The 14,707-nt window shown below is 48.0% G+C and overlaps 1 protein-coding gene across 1 annotated transcript; it reads right to left on the bottom strand.

Annotated features, from left to right (window-relative positions):
- Positions 1-3,370: 3,370 nt before the first annotated feature.
- Positions 3,371-14,379, bottom strand: BARX1 (BARX homeobox 1). The gene is made up of 4 exons (XM_032211737.1): positions 13,826-14,379; positions 7,200-7,488; positions 6,415-6,499; positions 3,371-3,929 (listed from the first exon to the last, which is right to left on the bottom strand). Exons 1-4 carry the CDS (start codon positions 14,040-14,042, stop codon positions 3,765-3,767), a joined length of 756 nt encoding a protein of 251 aa, XP_032067628.1. The 5' UTR covers positions 14,043-14,379; the 3' UTR covers positions 3,371-3,764.
- Between the last annotated feature and the right edge of the window lie 328 nt (positions 14,380-14,707).

Below are 14,707 nucleotides of genomic sequence, written 5' to 3'. Positions count from 1 at the left end.
TAGGAGCTGATCTCCGCAGACCTTCGAGTCCATTCCAAAGACAGCGTTAAGAACTGCGACCCATTTCACACGTTCTCTCCCCCGATAAATCTTACTTGCCTTCAAGATAGGCTACTCAATCTTCTTTCAATAGGCAAACTGGCTTTAGGTATTGGAGACAGAGAGCCTACAGAAAATCTCCGGAGAGCTTTGCTAGCTCCCCCAAAAGCTCCTTGGAAAGATTATTGTGGGTGGGAGTGGAATTGTGAGACCGCCCGTCACATAGATTACCCACAGCCAAGGATATTTTAAGCCCACCGATTTCAATGGGAGAACTTCCCGAAGGGGGATTTGTGCTAGTCTCAAACTTCAGGAATCGGGGCTACCGTCCAGTGGGGAAAAAGTCAAAAGAGGGTCCAGTTGCTACTGGGCTCCTCACATCATGTCATATGTCATGTCATATATCATCCCCGGTTTGATCTAATGGCTAAGCAGCGGGCTAGAAACCGGGAGATTCTGAGTTCTAGTCTCTTTTTAGGCGTGAGAGCAGCGTGAGTGATTTGGGGTTACTCTCTCAAAGAGATCCACCTCAAAGAGATATTGTTGTGGGGAAAATAGGAGGAAGGAGTATTAGGTATGCTTGTTGCCTTGAGATATTTATAAAAATAATAATAAAGGCGGGATAAAAAATAATTAAAATCAAATTCGAGTCGGAATCAGAATGACTAACAACGCACTACATCCTCCGAATATGCTAGATTTCCACTCCCAAAACTCCCAGCTATCGTATTGAAGTCCAGCACACTAGACTAAAGAAGTCTGGAGTAATAAATGATAGCAAGGATAATACGTGGTGGGCGATAGGGAGGCATTTTGAACGTCTGCAAAAGAGAAGGAGGGAAGCCGTGAGTTGTTTGTCTCTGTTATCCCAGCGTAATGTAGATTAGCGAGCTGGGGAGCTACAGCTGAGAAACACAACCAGGGACGAGCCATGCCTCACTAAGGAAGTTAGAAGCAGAAACAAAATTCAGCCCCTCCGCGAAAGATACTATGGCCGACCTTCTTCCCCTTCTAGGCTCAAAGGCAAGAAGAGGTGGAGACTTATTTAAAGTCTCGGGAACCTCGAAGAGGCGCTATTCTCTGGTGTTTTATTGGAAGGAAACCCTATTTACTGGGGTTTGCCAAAGTACAACACCTAAAGTCTCCCTGAAGACTTACTTAGCACACTGAGAACTTTCGTTAACTTAACAGAAAATATCTTCGGTTTTATATCGCGATAAATCCACTGATCTCTGGCTTATCTTGGATACTACAAAATAGTTGGAAATAAGGATCCTTTCTTTCTATAGGATGAAAGGATCCTATATTCACTAGAGAAGTAAGCCTGGTTCCACCGCAGTTATACTTGCTCTAGGAAAATGCAAGGTTAGTTGCTTTTATGTTTGTTTTGTCGGTTAGGATTGCCTTGCCGTAGTTCCTTAAAGACTGGGTGCCTTTCTTTCTCGGTTTTGCCCAGAGGGAGTTTGTTTCTTTGGGTTTTTTTTTAAAGTGGGGGTAGGTTTGTTGGAAGTAAGGCTCAGGATGATCCTTCCTCTGGCCCATTGGTGGGGGGGTCACAAAAGGATCCGCCGGGTTCCAGTCTCTCCAAAAATTTAGCATTAGATTAGATCAAACCACAAAGAATCCAAAAGAAGAGAGAATGTTGAAAGCCACCCAGGCTGCCTTAAAATGGGAAATAGGATTCCTGCAGGCTTCGAATTAGGCTCTATAAGACGGCTTGAGGGCAGGAGTGCCTTAACTCTGCTCCTAGGAGCTGGAAAGAAGAAACCAAGCCCCACCCCATTTGTTAAATTAAAAAAAGTACCCAGTTGCTCCTTACTTAGAATCATCCATCTGGATTTAGAGATACACACTTCGAGCGGCCCTGCTAAAGTTTTAAAAGGATTGCTAGTGAGCGGATTCATACCTTCCGCTACACCATTAGTTAAACCTCTTGTCTACATTCAACTAACTTTATCCAATAGATCCATGGCTAAGTGGCTTTCCAAAGTCTATGAACTCTGACCCTTGGCCGCCGTGTGCTCCACAGAACTTGATGGCAAAGCACAGAGACTGGTTTTAACCGAATCCCCTTTTTCCAATCACTGTAAGCGAAGGTGACCAAAGCAAACGAAAGAATAAGCCCACGAATGTGGGAAGGCAACCGCTGACATTTATTGCAAGAAAATGTCTTTCTGCGGAAGTTTCAGAACGCTCAAAGCTAATCTTTTTCGGAAAACCGATCACCTTTTATTCTCGAGCTGCTTGCCTTACTGATTTCAATCTGACGGCCTTGGGTTTTTTTTAGTCGGAAGTCAATCTCTTTTGTTTCAGGAAAAGAGAGAGTTCTCACGCTGAATATTACTCCAAACACATTTATTTAAGAACAGGTTCTTGAACTCTTTATCAAACTTGTTTCTCAGTGAATTCAGAAGTGGTCCCTTCTTAAAAGATGGGCGCTATGAGCTTTTACTCCTGTTTAGTGGCCTTTTGGGGAATTGAGCTGTTCCGCCCAAGAAGCAGAAGGGAAAGATGGGTTCCCAAACTGGCGAGATGTCAGTCACTGATTTTCAGGGCGGAACTTTAAGGCGAGCGGGAGTGGGGGTGATAACAGAGATACCCTGGGTGAAGGCTGCTTGGATCCTGCTCCGTGCTATGTTTTGCTGAATTGCACCTCCGTGGGTTTAATGAGAAAAGCCAAGTCTCCTAATAAGTGGAGCGCGCCTCCATGGTCCTCCTAGGCACGCCTCTGTGCTTTTCTTGGCAAGAAGGCAAAAACAGTTTCCCTCTCTCTCCTCCTCTCTCTCTGTTGTTTTCCAGGTGGTTTTTTTTAAAGCCCTAGAATTTCCTGAACGCCTCCCATTCAGATTCTAACCAGGCCCAGCTCTGAATCAATTCGGAGCAGCGCAAGCAACATTGATCTCAAGCAGGGTCTTTAAAGCGGAGAATAAATAAGGACACCTTGAGCCAAATTTCCTTTCGCAACAGCTCGGCAGGCCTCTCGATTCTCGTCTTGCGATCGAGCTGGTTTCACTATACGAACTTCTTGTAGGCTTATCTCGGAGGAAAGTCTCCTAGATCGCAGCGGGGCCTCTTCTCAAGGAGGCCCGCGGAGGAAAGGTCGGCATTTTGCCCGATCCCAGCAAACGCACAACGCGCCTGAGCCCCATCGTTCATAAAATACTTTATTGAAATAAAAATCAATATATTCACGTTAATACAAACTGGTTGCAAATTGAGTTTGCCGAATAAGTTGGGAGACGCTCCCCGCCCCCTCCCCCTTTCTTAAACAGCGCAGTGTCCGGCCACGGTCGAACCCCCAAGCCCCCTCAGAGGGAGCGGCTCTTCCTTAAGCGCACTTAAGGGTTCAGATGCCTAGGAAATCCTACAACGGAATCAACTGGGAATCAGAGTCCACCCTCATTTCCAACCCCGGATTGTCCTCGTCTCCTTCCTCCGCGTGGTAACTTTCTTAAACGGCAGCGAAAGCGGTCACAAGACCCCTGCAACCGAGAGCTTTAGGGCCTCCCCCGCCCCTGCTGTCTAAGCTCAAGGCAGGAGACCCCCGGGATGATGTTGCAAGCCGGCAAGGCCTCGTCGCTTAGTAAGGCGCGTGAGGCTAAGGTTCAGTGTTGACGGCCGCAGGTCACAGTCACCCTTCCGGGGGCCAAGCCGGGGGAGGTTCGGGCGCCTGCAATCCAGCATCCGCAATCCGGGCGCCAGACCTTTGAGTCCGCGCTCCCTTATTACTCCTGGATGACTTGGCAGGGAGAGTCGAGGTTTTCCGCGTGCTGCTTCTCGGCTTCCCGGGCTCGCTCTTGCTCAGTCAATTGCTCGCTGGTGGGGATGGAGTTTTTTTTCGGGCGACCTTTGGGCTTGGTGGGAGACTCGAGGCCTCCGCCTTGCAAAACCTGTTAAAAAAAACACACCCCACACTTGAAGGTCACAAAGGGTCTGACTTAGGCCAAATCCAAACAGCAATAGTTAACGCTGAGGAGCGAAGCTTGCGGGGGCGGGCGGGGGGGGGGGGCGGGCCGGGTCTGGCAAACAAAAAGTCACCCACGCTGCCAATGAAAAGGTATTGCTGCTTAGCGCTGCGCAGCAGGCCGGTCAGCCTCCTGACCCCCTATCTCTGCCTGCGTGTCTTTGCGGAGAAGGTGACTTAGGTACTGAACATGAGCTTGCAAGGCAAATACCCAACTGGTCAACCTCTACTCAGCAATACACCTCGAGGTGGAGAAAAGCCTCTTTTGTTGGACTCCTTTCCCCACACTTCTCGCTTTTCAGGAAATCAAAGGCGCCTCAGTCAAATTCACTTCCACGTGGGAGTGATTAGAAACGGGGGTAAATAAGCAATCGTTTCAACTGTGTCAAATGGGCCACAAGTGATTAATTTTAAACGAGGAAGAGCATAGGTTACCTTGTATCAGTGGTGAAATTCATTTTTTTTACTACCGGTTCTGTGGCTGTGGCTTGGTAGGCTGGCAGGAGAAGGATACTGCAAAATCCCCATTCCCTCCCCACTCCTGGGGCCAGTCAGAGGTGATATTTGCCGGTTCTCTGAACCACTCAAAATTTCCACTACGGGTTCTTCAGAACCTGTCAGAACCTGCTGAATTTCATCCCTGCATTGTATTCAGGTTCGGGAGGTGCTGGTTAAAGAAGGTGGCAGCCTTTCCTCCTCCCGGCTATTGCTTAGAAAATCAGCTTCTACTCTCTCCAAATGCTACGCAGCACTTTGAGGGAAGCAGGCCACACACCGCCTGTTACAGAGATTGCCTTTCAAACCTGGGATTCTCTCTGAATAGAAAGAACCCGCCGCTGCGTTAGTTGCAGACCGTCTCACTCCTGCCGAAGAAGCTTTCCCCAACTGCTGCCCTTCAACAACGAGGGGCCACGATTCTTCGGATCCACAGCCAAAGCAGATAGAGTTGGCTGGAGATGGGATGAGATGTGGCTTTAATTGTTTGGTCAGATAATGTTGGATAAATTAAAACGATCTTTGTGCACAAGCCTATAAAGGTAGAGATTCTCCTCACACATATGTGGTAGTTGTTCCCAACTCTAGGGGGCGGTGCTCATCTCCGTTTCTAAGCCGAAGAGCCAGCGCTGCTGTCCGAAGACATCTTTGTAGTCATGTGGCCGGCATGACTAAACGCCGAAGGTGCACAGAACGCTGTTACCTTCCCACTAAAGGTGGTCCCTATTTTTCTACTTGCATTTTTTTATCGAACTGCTAGGTTGGCAGAAGCTGGGACAAGTACCATTATGTGGTGCTAGGGATTCGAACGAATGACCTCTCTGATTGACAAGTTCGGCGTCTTAGTCACTGAGCCATGGCGTCCCTTTATTTATTATTATATTATTTATTATTATACGTTATTGCACAACCCTATAATCAAAACGCCATTGAAGGACGCTTAAACAATTATAGTCAGATGAAAATAGAGATATGATGATAATGACATGTATGAATATTTGAGTCAAAATACTTAAGTTAATATTAATTATGTTTGTTGACTGTGGAAGAGATGCACGAAAGTCTTTTTGTAACCAACTGATACACTTTACACTGATAAAAAAGGGTGTTGTACTTGTTTTAAATTAAAAATAAATAAAAATTTTATTTTAAAAAACGCCATTGAGTTATTTTTGCCTTCAAGTCATACGTGATTCCCAGATAGCCCCTCTGGGAATCTCTAGAATAATCTGCGCTTCCTAAATCTCCTCCTGTCTTGCGATTTGAGCACGTCGTGGCTTGGGCCCTTAATGTGGTGTGGTATGAGGATATCGCTATTGCTATTGCTATTGCTATAAAACCAGAGCTCCCCTATTTTTCTGAGGCTTTCAGTCCTGTTAATTGAGACAAAGCCCTTGAGATGGAGAAAAATGGCCCTGCCACCATGCCTGGTCGGTTGGCTAAATGTCTTTGAAGATTCTCAATCGTCCAGATTTTGGTTGCCCCGAAATTGCTTTTCAAAAGACAACTGGACTTTCTTACTTTTTAACCTTAAACTTCTCATCCAAGAAGCTTCTTCATTTCGGTTCTTTTTCTTTTTTTCTCCGTTTGCCTTCTGGAGAGCATCTTTGGGATGATCCTACTTATGGACTCCGCAGAAATCTAACTGCTGTAGCAGCACAGCCTTCCCTAGGCCCAGCAAGGGAGAAGAAACCCTGCCTCTGTATTGTATTCCCAGAACATATGCTCATGCAGTCAGCTTGTTTTTCCAATGTGAAATGTCTATACTGGTTGGGAATAATGGGAGTTGTGCCCCAAAGGAAGGAATCCCCGAGGAATGATTGAAGGTGTATTTTTCGAGAACATCCCACTGTAGGCTGTGTAAATAAGGGCTGGGTGAAATGTTCATAGTCTGAACATCAAAACAGCACACTTACTATTTTCTTCCACTTCATTCTTCTATTTTGGTACCAGGTTTTCACCTGCAATTGACTCAGGCCCAGGGATTCCGCCAGGTCTATCCTACAGGGAGGAGAAACATGCGTTGATTGCTGGTCCGCTCTGCTTGCCTCTCCCACAGGTCCGCTCTTAAGGATCTGGCTCACTGAAGGCAGAGCACTGGGCTCTCCCTCCCGCCAAGAGCCCGAAAAGAAGCGCCGGGAGCAGCCCTGAGACGCCGGCTGGCTTCCAGGAAAAGCAAGACCCAGAACAGTGGAGCATAGGTTGCCGTTTGACGAGCAGCTCCGGGCCACGCTTCCTGCTCAGGGAGTGTTTGTCTGGTCCAGCTTAAAATACCGTGGGTGTGAGAGGGGGGGGGGGCGGGACAGACAGACAGACAGACAGACAGACCTTTGCTTTTGTTTACTCCTTTGAGGAATGTAAATCATCTTGCCCTCCCCGGCTCTACCAGCCCACCCACCTCCATGCGCGAGAAGGCCCCGGTTTCCACTTGAGATTCTGTTGTTGGAAGTGCGGACACACACACACACACACACTTCCATGATACGCTACTGGATCACCGGCAGGCAGGTAGGTGGCGTTCCCCTTCCCTCCTCCCAGATCATCCTCTTGCAGATCTGAAGGAATTTTCTCCTCGAAGTAACCCCTCCCGCCATCTCTCTCTCTCTCTCTCCTGCGAGCTCGCACACCCCCATATTAACCTCCCATTCCTCTCTTACAACCCCCTCCCCCCGCGGGACTCTGACCTCCGTGGGATGCCCACCTGTCGGGCGTGGAGAGATACTTCTGCTTTTCGAAGCGCTTCTCCAGGCCCATCAGCTGCAGTTCGGTGAAAACCGTGCGGCTCCGACGGCCTTTCTTGGCTTTACCGCCCCCCTCGGGGGCTCCCGGCTCCAGCTTCCCGCGGAGGTGCAGCTCTAGCGGCAGGTGCGGGGACCCGGAACCGCCTTGGAGACTGGAGCCGGCCGCCAGTAACGCCGAGCTCAGACCGGAGCAGCCCAGCGGCGCCAGCGGGAACTTGAAGACTGCCGCCTGCTCCGCCTTCAGCACCGCTGGAGAGGGAGAAAAGCAGAGAGACAGAGCTGGGGTGACACACTGGACAGACGCTGGGTAAAAATAGAGAAATCCCCACCTCATCCCCCTCCATCCCTAGAGCGGATGTGTGTGTGACTGTGGAAGGCAAATAAAACTTATGAGAGGCTGGGGGGAAATGTAGCCTCTGCCCTGCTTCACTTCGGGAACGACTGACTGTTCTCAACTGTAAGATAGATGCGATCTGCCTTTACCCGCTTCCAGTTTCCCGATGGGGCTCCCAAAACGTCAGCCAAAGCCTGCGAGAAGGCAGATCAAGCCGTCTGTGTTCTCCGGGACAGACCCCCATTCTCAGCCCTCTGCATTCACCCGGGAGTCTGGCGGCACCTTAGAAACAAGCTAAAGGGGGGCGGGAGGGCCACGGCCTTCCCTCTGCAGGACAGCACCTCCTGGACAAGATGGACTATGGCAACAGCCCAATACATCTGGAGGGCACCGGTTGGGACAGATGGATTTTTTTCAGTTAAGTTTGGTTTAGGGTTTGATTGACTACAGTAACGGTAACCTCCGGCCGGGTAAAAAGGGGTCCTATCCGATTTTAGCAGGACTGACCGGTGGGTAGCTTCCTCTTTGACCCCACAAGCATCTGGTTGGTCCAAAAAGATTGGTCCAGAAGTTTAAGGACAGGCATTTCACGCCCGGTTGCACGCCCGCGCATTCTCCCCCCCCCTTCCAGGTTTAAGGGCCACCCTGTAGTAAAGAAACTCAGGAACATCCAACTCTGCGGTGCCTTTCATGGCTCAATTTGGAGCCTTCTTATGCCCGGATGTCTTTTCCCCGTTACCCCAATCTCTATAAGTCTCATGGTGCTGGCATATTTAACCCTTCCTACTGAGGAAGGCTGATAACAGGTCGGGGATGGGGAGTTGTTCCAAAACTGTAAGCGCCACCACCTAAAAAGGACTCGGCTCTATTGGTTAAGAACAGAGTTTCTGTGTAAGGAATCGTGCTTGGCTGCAAAAAAGTGTTCATGGCAATCAAAACCCTGCGCCTTTTCTGTCGAGAGGGATCCAGAAGTGCGGGCAATTCAGCCCCGTTTAGGTTTGGGGTTATACTGAAGGGCTCCGGGTTGAAGGCGAACGGAGCCCCCTTGTGAGCTCTTCGGGGATCGGAAGCGCTTTTTCTGGAACAGGAGTGGTAAGGACAGCGCAACCCGACGGATGCTGCTTGACCGCAAATTTCGAAGGTTAAAGCTGCGATCCAGGCCTCTTAGATGGAAGTTTTTCCAAGGGAATCAGCAGGGTTACTTCAAGGAAGCCCTTCGGTCGTAAATCAAAAAGGGTAAATTTTCCATTGATTATGGAAATTAATGGTACCCTTTCCAGGGTGGTAAATAAGCCCTTGTGACGTCAGGGGAGCCTAGTTATTTCCAGTATGGAATTTACTCTGTTTTTGTTGAGGTTTTAGGGTTTTGAAGTGCGTCTGCGAGGCATTAAGACGGTGGTCAATATTGGCTTGTTTAAAGATATTATTTTATTAAGCTGCTCCCAAAAATCATGGGATTTTTTTCTTCGTCTATCTTTTGGTCCAAAAAAACAACAGTTTAGTCTTTTGGAAAGCTCGCAAGCAAGCACTACTGCTTTTTTTTAAGGACCAAAATAATTTTCAAAAAATGCAACTAGTGCACTTTTTTTTAATTAGACAAAAACAAAATTAGATTTTACCTAGTTTGGTAATGAAATGTCTGCAAGAAAACAACCAAGCTCAGGGAGCACAAAGGGCCCCACAACATTAAATTTGTACTTATCAGAATGTACTTTTTCATAATAATATGTGGAAATGAATAATCACATATTTTCTTTTATAGCTATATATGCAACATATGTCTTATCTTTAAAAAATGAAGAATAAATCCTTCTACTGTAAAAAAAAAAAACACATACACACATTTCATAAATATATGACAATTCTATAGTTCCAGTTTTGAAACTTTTCATCTGCTTCTTAAGAATAGCTTTCAATTCAATTCAAGGAAATCTAGAAATAATCAGAGATGTACTGTGGTCTTTAGGTGAAATGAGAAATAAATTGCTTTTGGATGTAGCAGGACATAAAAAGTAAATTTGTAAGAACCTGCAATTGTATAATTTTTCATTCAGTTGAGGTACAACTGAAAACATAGATTTACTTCTCAATATTTTTCAATGCTGCACACTAAAGGGACTCAAAACTATAGTATTACATTAAATCGTATTTCCTAATTTTGCACCAACTACTATTATAACATAATAATATTCCAAATCCTTGGGAAGGACTTGATAGATGGATAAAAATGTCAAACCCAGTATAAACATCTGGCTGACTAAGCAACTGACCATTTTGGCACACTGGGAGCCATACCAAAAAAAATCTTGGGCAACACTTAGAAAATCTGCACACTGACAAAATTTCCATTAGTCTATTCCGTTCAATTCAATTTATTGCAGTTGTAAACCAATACATCCATCAGTCAATTCCAAAAGGCTGGTATATATACATATACTATCTGATACATAATGACATCCTAGGTTCTTGATGCTATGAAGAATTATGAAGGCCAACATTAGCTAAATATTTGGCAGCTGTGACTTCATATTGTTGTGAACACATAACAGCTCTAATATTAATAACACAGGATCTATTCAAGTTCTCTGATTCGGTTGGGTTTTATGTGCATTTAAAACATATGTATTAAATCCCTGGAATTTGGAACACAACCAGACTGAACTCTTTTGTCCTATTACTTAGTGCCAGTCTTCACAAGCAAGTTCATGCAGAAGCAAATCCTACAGAACTGAACAAAATTTGAAGAATTCCCCCCCACCAGACTTCATAGAAGGAAGAAGCCACGTTAGCTTCGGTATCTTGCCGAGCCAACAGTAACAAAAAGCAAGGACACAATAACTCAGAATCTTTTACATCTTTTGGAAGTCTGGAGGATAGATAGAGATAATGGAAATGTCCAATCAATGTCTATTTTCTTTCTGTTTTTTTAAAGGCAAATTCTGAGTGCTTATTGTTTCAAGGTCTGTTTGAAGGTCGGGAAGCCTCAAGGAAAGTCCAACAGAACTCTGTCTCCAGCTTAGAAATTTTAATTCCTGAATCCTAGTTCCCAAAGTTATTCCCTTCCTTGTCCAGGCGAATTCCAATCCTAACCTCAGCCTACTTGACCATACATCTTAAAGAACAGGCATAGCTTAAAATCATTTCGTGGAAATGCGTCCATTTTACTTCCTCTGAAGGCTTCTGAAAGGCGATACTCAAGTTGACAACGGTAAATTAGCGGCGGGAGATGTAAAACCTAGAGGAGATCGTGCCGGATTTGTTCCAGTGGCAAACCTGCTGATGTCTTGCTTTGGAATTTCCGCTCTGGATTCTCACCATTGATTAATCGATAAAGAGTTGGAAGATCTCCCTGTAGACCCAGAATCTTTTCTGCCTTCATTGATGAAATCAGTTTACAGCCAGTTTTCCTTCCAGGGTCGCATTCCTTGCCTCTGGCTGTCAACCCAATCCCTTCTTACCATAGCAGCAAACTTTGGGGGGCTTAAAAGCAGAGCTGCTCTGCAAACCAAGGGGCCTTGTCCTTAATATCCAATGCCGTTTGTTGTAATATAAAGACAGGATGGAGGATTGTTGCAAGGATTTTAGGCTATGGAGTAATAAGGGAAAAGAGCTCCTGCGTAAAAGCATTTTTCCAAAGCGGGAATGCAGAGGCCCTCAAAATACGCTCTCAGAGACAGACCGATTTTTTTAAGCGTCTCCATCTGTTCGTATCTCATTATTAGGTCGGTGTATTTCAGGGAGGGGGTATTTTCAAAATGAAAAAGTAAGGCAGAAGATGAGAACATCATCACTTCCTTACAGTGATTACTCGCTTTCACGTTTGGGGTTGTTGAAAGAAAGTCTCTGGGCCAACCTTTTGGCGATCTGTCACTGTCCTCATTACGGATAGAACAGCAATACTAATGCTACACGTAATGGTAGTGAAGAAATAGCCTTTTATCTGAAGAAGCGTCGAGGTCTTCACCGGTTTTACAAAATGGGTTTCTTCACTACTCTCTATCTAAGCAAAATCCGGGGAAATCTCCTCCACTGCGCGCTCTTCCCCCAGCAACTTAAAACGACCTCTTGTTGAGCAGCCCCCTCGAGCCAGAGAGAGAGAAGGGGCAAGGGCCGATTCATGGCTACTTCGGTGTCATTCTCCAATTAGAACAAAGCAAAACCAAGGAACAAAGCGATTCCCCTGAACTGAGACTTGGACATCGACTGGATTGGATTTCGCGTTTTAAACCTTGTTTAAAAAAAGCCTGGTTCCAGCCAAGGCTGGTCGATTTCAGCCGGCTCTGGAGCGGCCCTTGTCTCTCGATTGTGACTGACTTTGTCGCGGAGATTTAAGCCTGCAGGGTCCCGATTTAGAGAGAACCCATTGAAATCCACCCTCGCAGTGGTTCTCAGGTCGCAACTGAACGGAGGGTGGGAAAGATAATAATTCTGTGGAATCGTAGGCCCAAACAAATGCAGCCTTGTGCTTTCCGGTTTCTCCTGGAGGTACAATTCACGGTTCGGACATCGGGGAGGACGAGGTGACAAGGGGTTGAAAGGCAGGGAGACCCAGCTGAGAGCCTCAGCAGTGGCACCTTAGCTTTTCCAAAGTACTAAGGAGATCCCAGAGAGAGTGCAACAGCCAGAAAGCGACCCCTGCCTTCTCTCTCTCTCTCTCTGTGGGTGGGTGTGTTGTCTCTCTCTCACTGTCTTTCTGTCTCTGATTCTTTCTCTTCTTCTCTCCCTCTCGTCCAAGTCTCGATTGGGGCCACCGATCTCTCTTGAGAAAATGGCCCAGTTTGGCCTAAAGTCAGGGCCGGCTTCTGAGGATTCTGCCAGTTCTGGACAGGCCTCTTCTGCAGTAGTCTGGAACAGACCCGGAGCAGAGAGGCGGCCAAAGAGGTGTTCCCTGAAAAAGGGAGCTCACAGGCTTTCCAAAATGTGCAAATATGACTAGCTACTCACCAAGCCTCCTCAGCTCTACCTATCCCAGCTGCTGCTCCAAAAGTGCATTGGGGCAGGGACCCTCTTCCCTCTGCTGAGCCAAGGTGGCGCAGTGGTTAAATGCAGCACTGCAGGCTACTGCTAGATCAGCAGGTCAGCGGTTCAAATCTCACCGGCTCAGGGTTGACTCAGCCTTCCATCCTTCCGAGGTGGGTAAAATGAGGACCCAGATTGTTGGGGGCAATATGCTGACTCTCTGTAAACCGCTTAGAGAGGCCTGAAAGGCCTATGAAGCGGTATATAAGTCTACTGCTATTGCTATTGCTATTGCTATTGCTGGTCCAGATCGATCCTTAAAGTTGCACCTGAAAGAAATCTGTTGCAGCTTGGCTCAATATGGCCGCTTTCCACTCCCCCAGCTGGGTTGGGGTCCTTGGACTTCCATAAGATTTCACTATTATTATTATTTTTTTTAAAAAAAACCCTTTCCCTGCAATCTTGGACAAAGCTGTCAACTTGGACCCGCCACACTATCCCGAAAGTTTTAAGACAGGGACTAGAATGATTTTATGCAGGACCACCGATGCTGCCTTCTTCCGAACAGGACTAGCCCGAAGTCTAATTTTGAAGGCGCCGAGGGAGAGGCCGGGAAAGAGTTGAGATTTTCCATGGGCTTTGAATCAATGGAAAGGAAAATATTACTCTCTGAGGAAATAAGGCTGTCCTCGTTTAAACCCACTAAACGTATTTGTCACTCATTTTTAAAGAGAATTACTCTGTGCTTGTTGTCTGTTCCACCGCGGAAGGCAATCTAAACTAAAAACGTGGTGTTACCGGCTCCTCCGTCCCAGCAGAGCACTAAAGAACCCTTGTTTTTTCAAGCCCCACTTCGCAGCTGATTTTCAGGATCGCAGTTGCAGCCAGCTCTCCCGGTTGAGTCAGAGGGCTCCTGAAAAGAGGGCAGCTTCCGTCTCCAGTTGCAGAGAGGGTAAGCTCTGGGAGACACCCCAAAGGCAGGCTACATGGGGGGAGGGGGCAGGAGGGAGAAGGGAACCGCAATTTCTCTCCAGATCAATGGAGCAAATCAGTGATTTCAGGGCAGAGTGGGAGGAAGAACGGTGGGAGTGGGAGTGGGGACGAATATTCTTTCCCCGTGTCCTGTGAGCAGCCCCATCTTCGACCACGGATTGATTTCCGCTTTAGCCAGTCTCTCCAAGAAGACCTAGTCTTGGCCCCCTCCCGTCCCCATGGACACACACACAGGCGCGCGCACACACATACGCGGGTCCACCAAGAGAGAGACTTCGTACAAGCAAAATAAAGACCTACCTAAGGGGTTGTGGTAGGGTCGGGTCGACAGTAGAGCCTTCACCCCAAACTTGAGCAGCTCCCCGGCTGGCGCCGCACTTTTGGCGTCCGGGTGATCCGTCAGGATCTCCTCGATCATAAAGCTCCGATAGCGATGCGACCGGTGGTCAAGGAAAGGATCTGCGGGGAAATAGTGGGCGGCGGCGGCGGCGGCGCCCAGATCCAAAGGGTGCTGCATTGTTCCTGTTTGGGAGAGTTCCCTTCCTTCCTTCCTTCTGCCAACTCGGCTCCGCCACTCCAAACTCAGAACAGCATCTCATCCGGCGCTTCGGCCGGGACCTTCGGAGGCCTCTGGCAGGCCGGGGCCATCCTCGCTGCTTGGAGGGCGCTAGTCCTTTTTGCGAATGCTCCGGGGATCTCCACGGACCTGCCTTGCCCACAGCTGGATTCCGCTACTGCTTTTGCCTTCGCCGCCGCTCTTCCACTCGGGTCAAGGCCAAGCCGGGAAGCCTGCAGCCTCGGCTTGCTCGAAGGCGCGGCCTCGGAGGAGCAGCTTCTTTCTCCACCCCAGCGCCACTCCGGACAACAGCCTATTATAAGAGTGACGCTGCTGGGAGCGCAGGGGGCTTGGGATGTCGATGCGGGGGGGGCGTGCGGCGAGGGGCGGGGAGTACCTAGCAAAGCGGTCTTGATCCGGCTCGAAACCAAGCGGATTGGTGGCTGGGCTGGCCGGCTAAAGCGCGCCCGCCCCCTTTCGCAACTCCATCTACGAAGGAAGTCCCGGGTCTGCCCTGCTTGCGGGCCAAGCGCCCCGGACAGTCTCGGAGAAAGAAAGGGAGGGGAAGGGGAGATACAGAGTCGGATTCCGAGGAGCTGAAAGGGGGATGGCCAAGCCCTCGTTGC

The sequence above is a fragment of the Thamnophis elegans genome, chromosome 2 (assembly GCF_009769535.1).
Source record: "Thamnophis elegans isolate rThaEle1 chromosome 2, rThaEle1.pri, whole genome shotgun sequence".
Classification (NCBI taxonomy): Eukaryota; Metazoa; Chordata; class Lepidosauria; order Squamata; family Colubridae; genus Thamnophis; species Thamnophis elegans.
The sequence above is the reverse complement of the archived record's forward strand: the minus strand, read 5'-3'. Positions and strand labels throughout refer to the sequence as shown.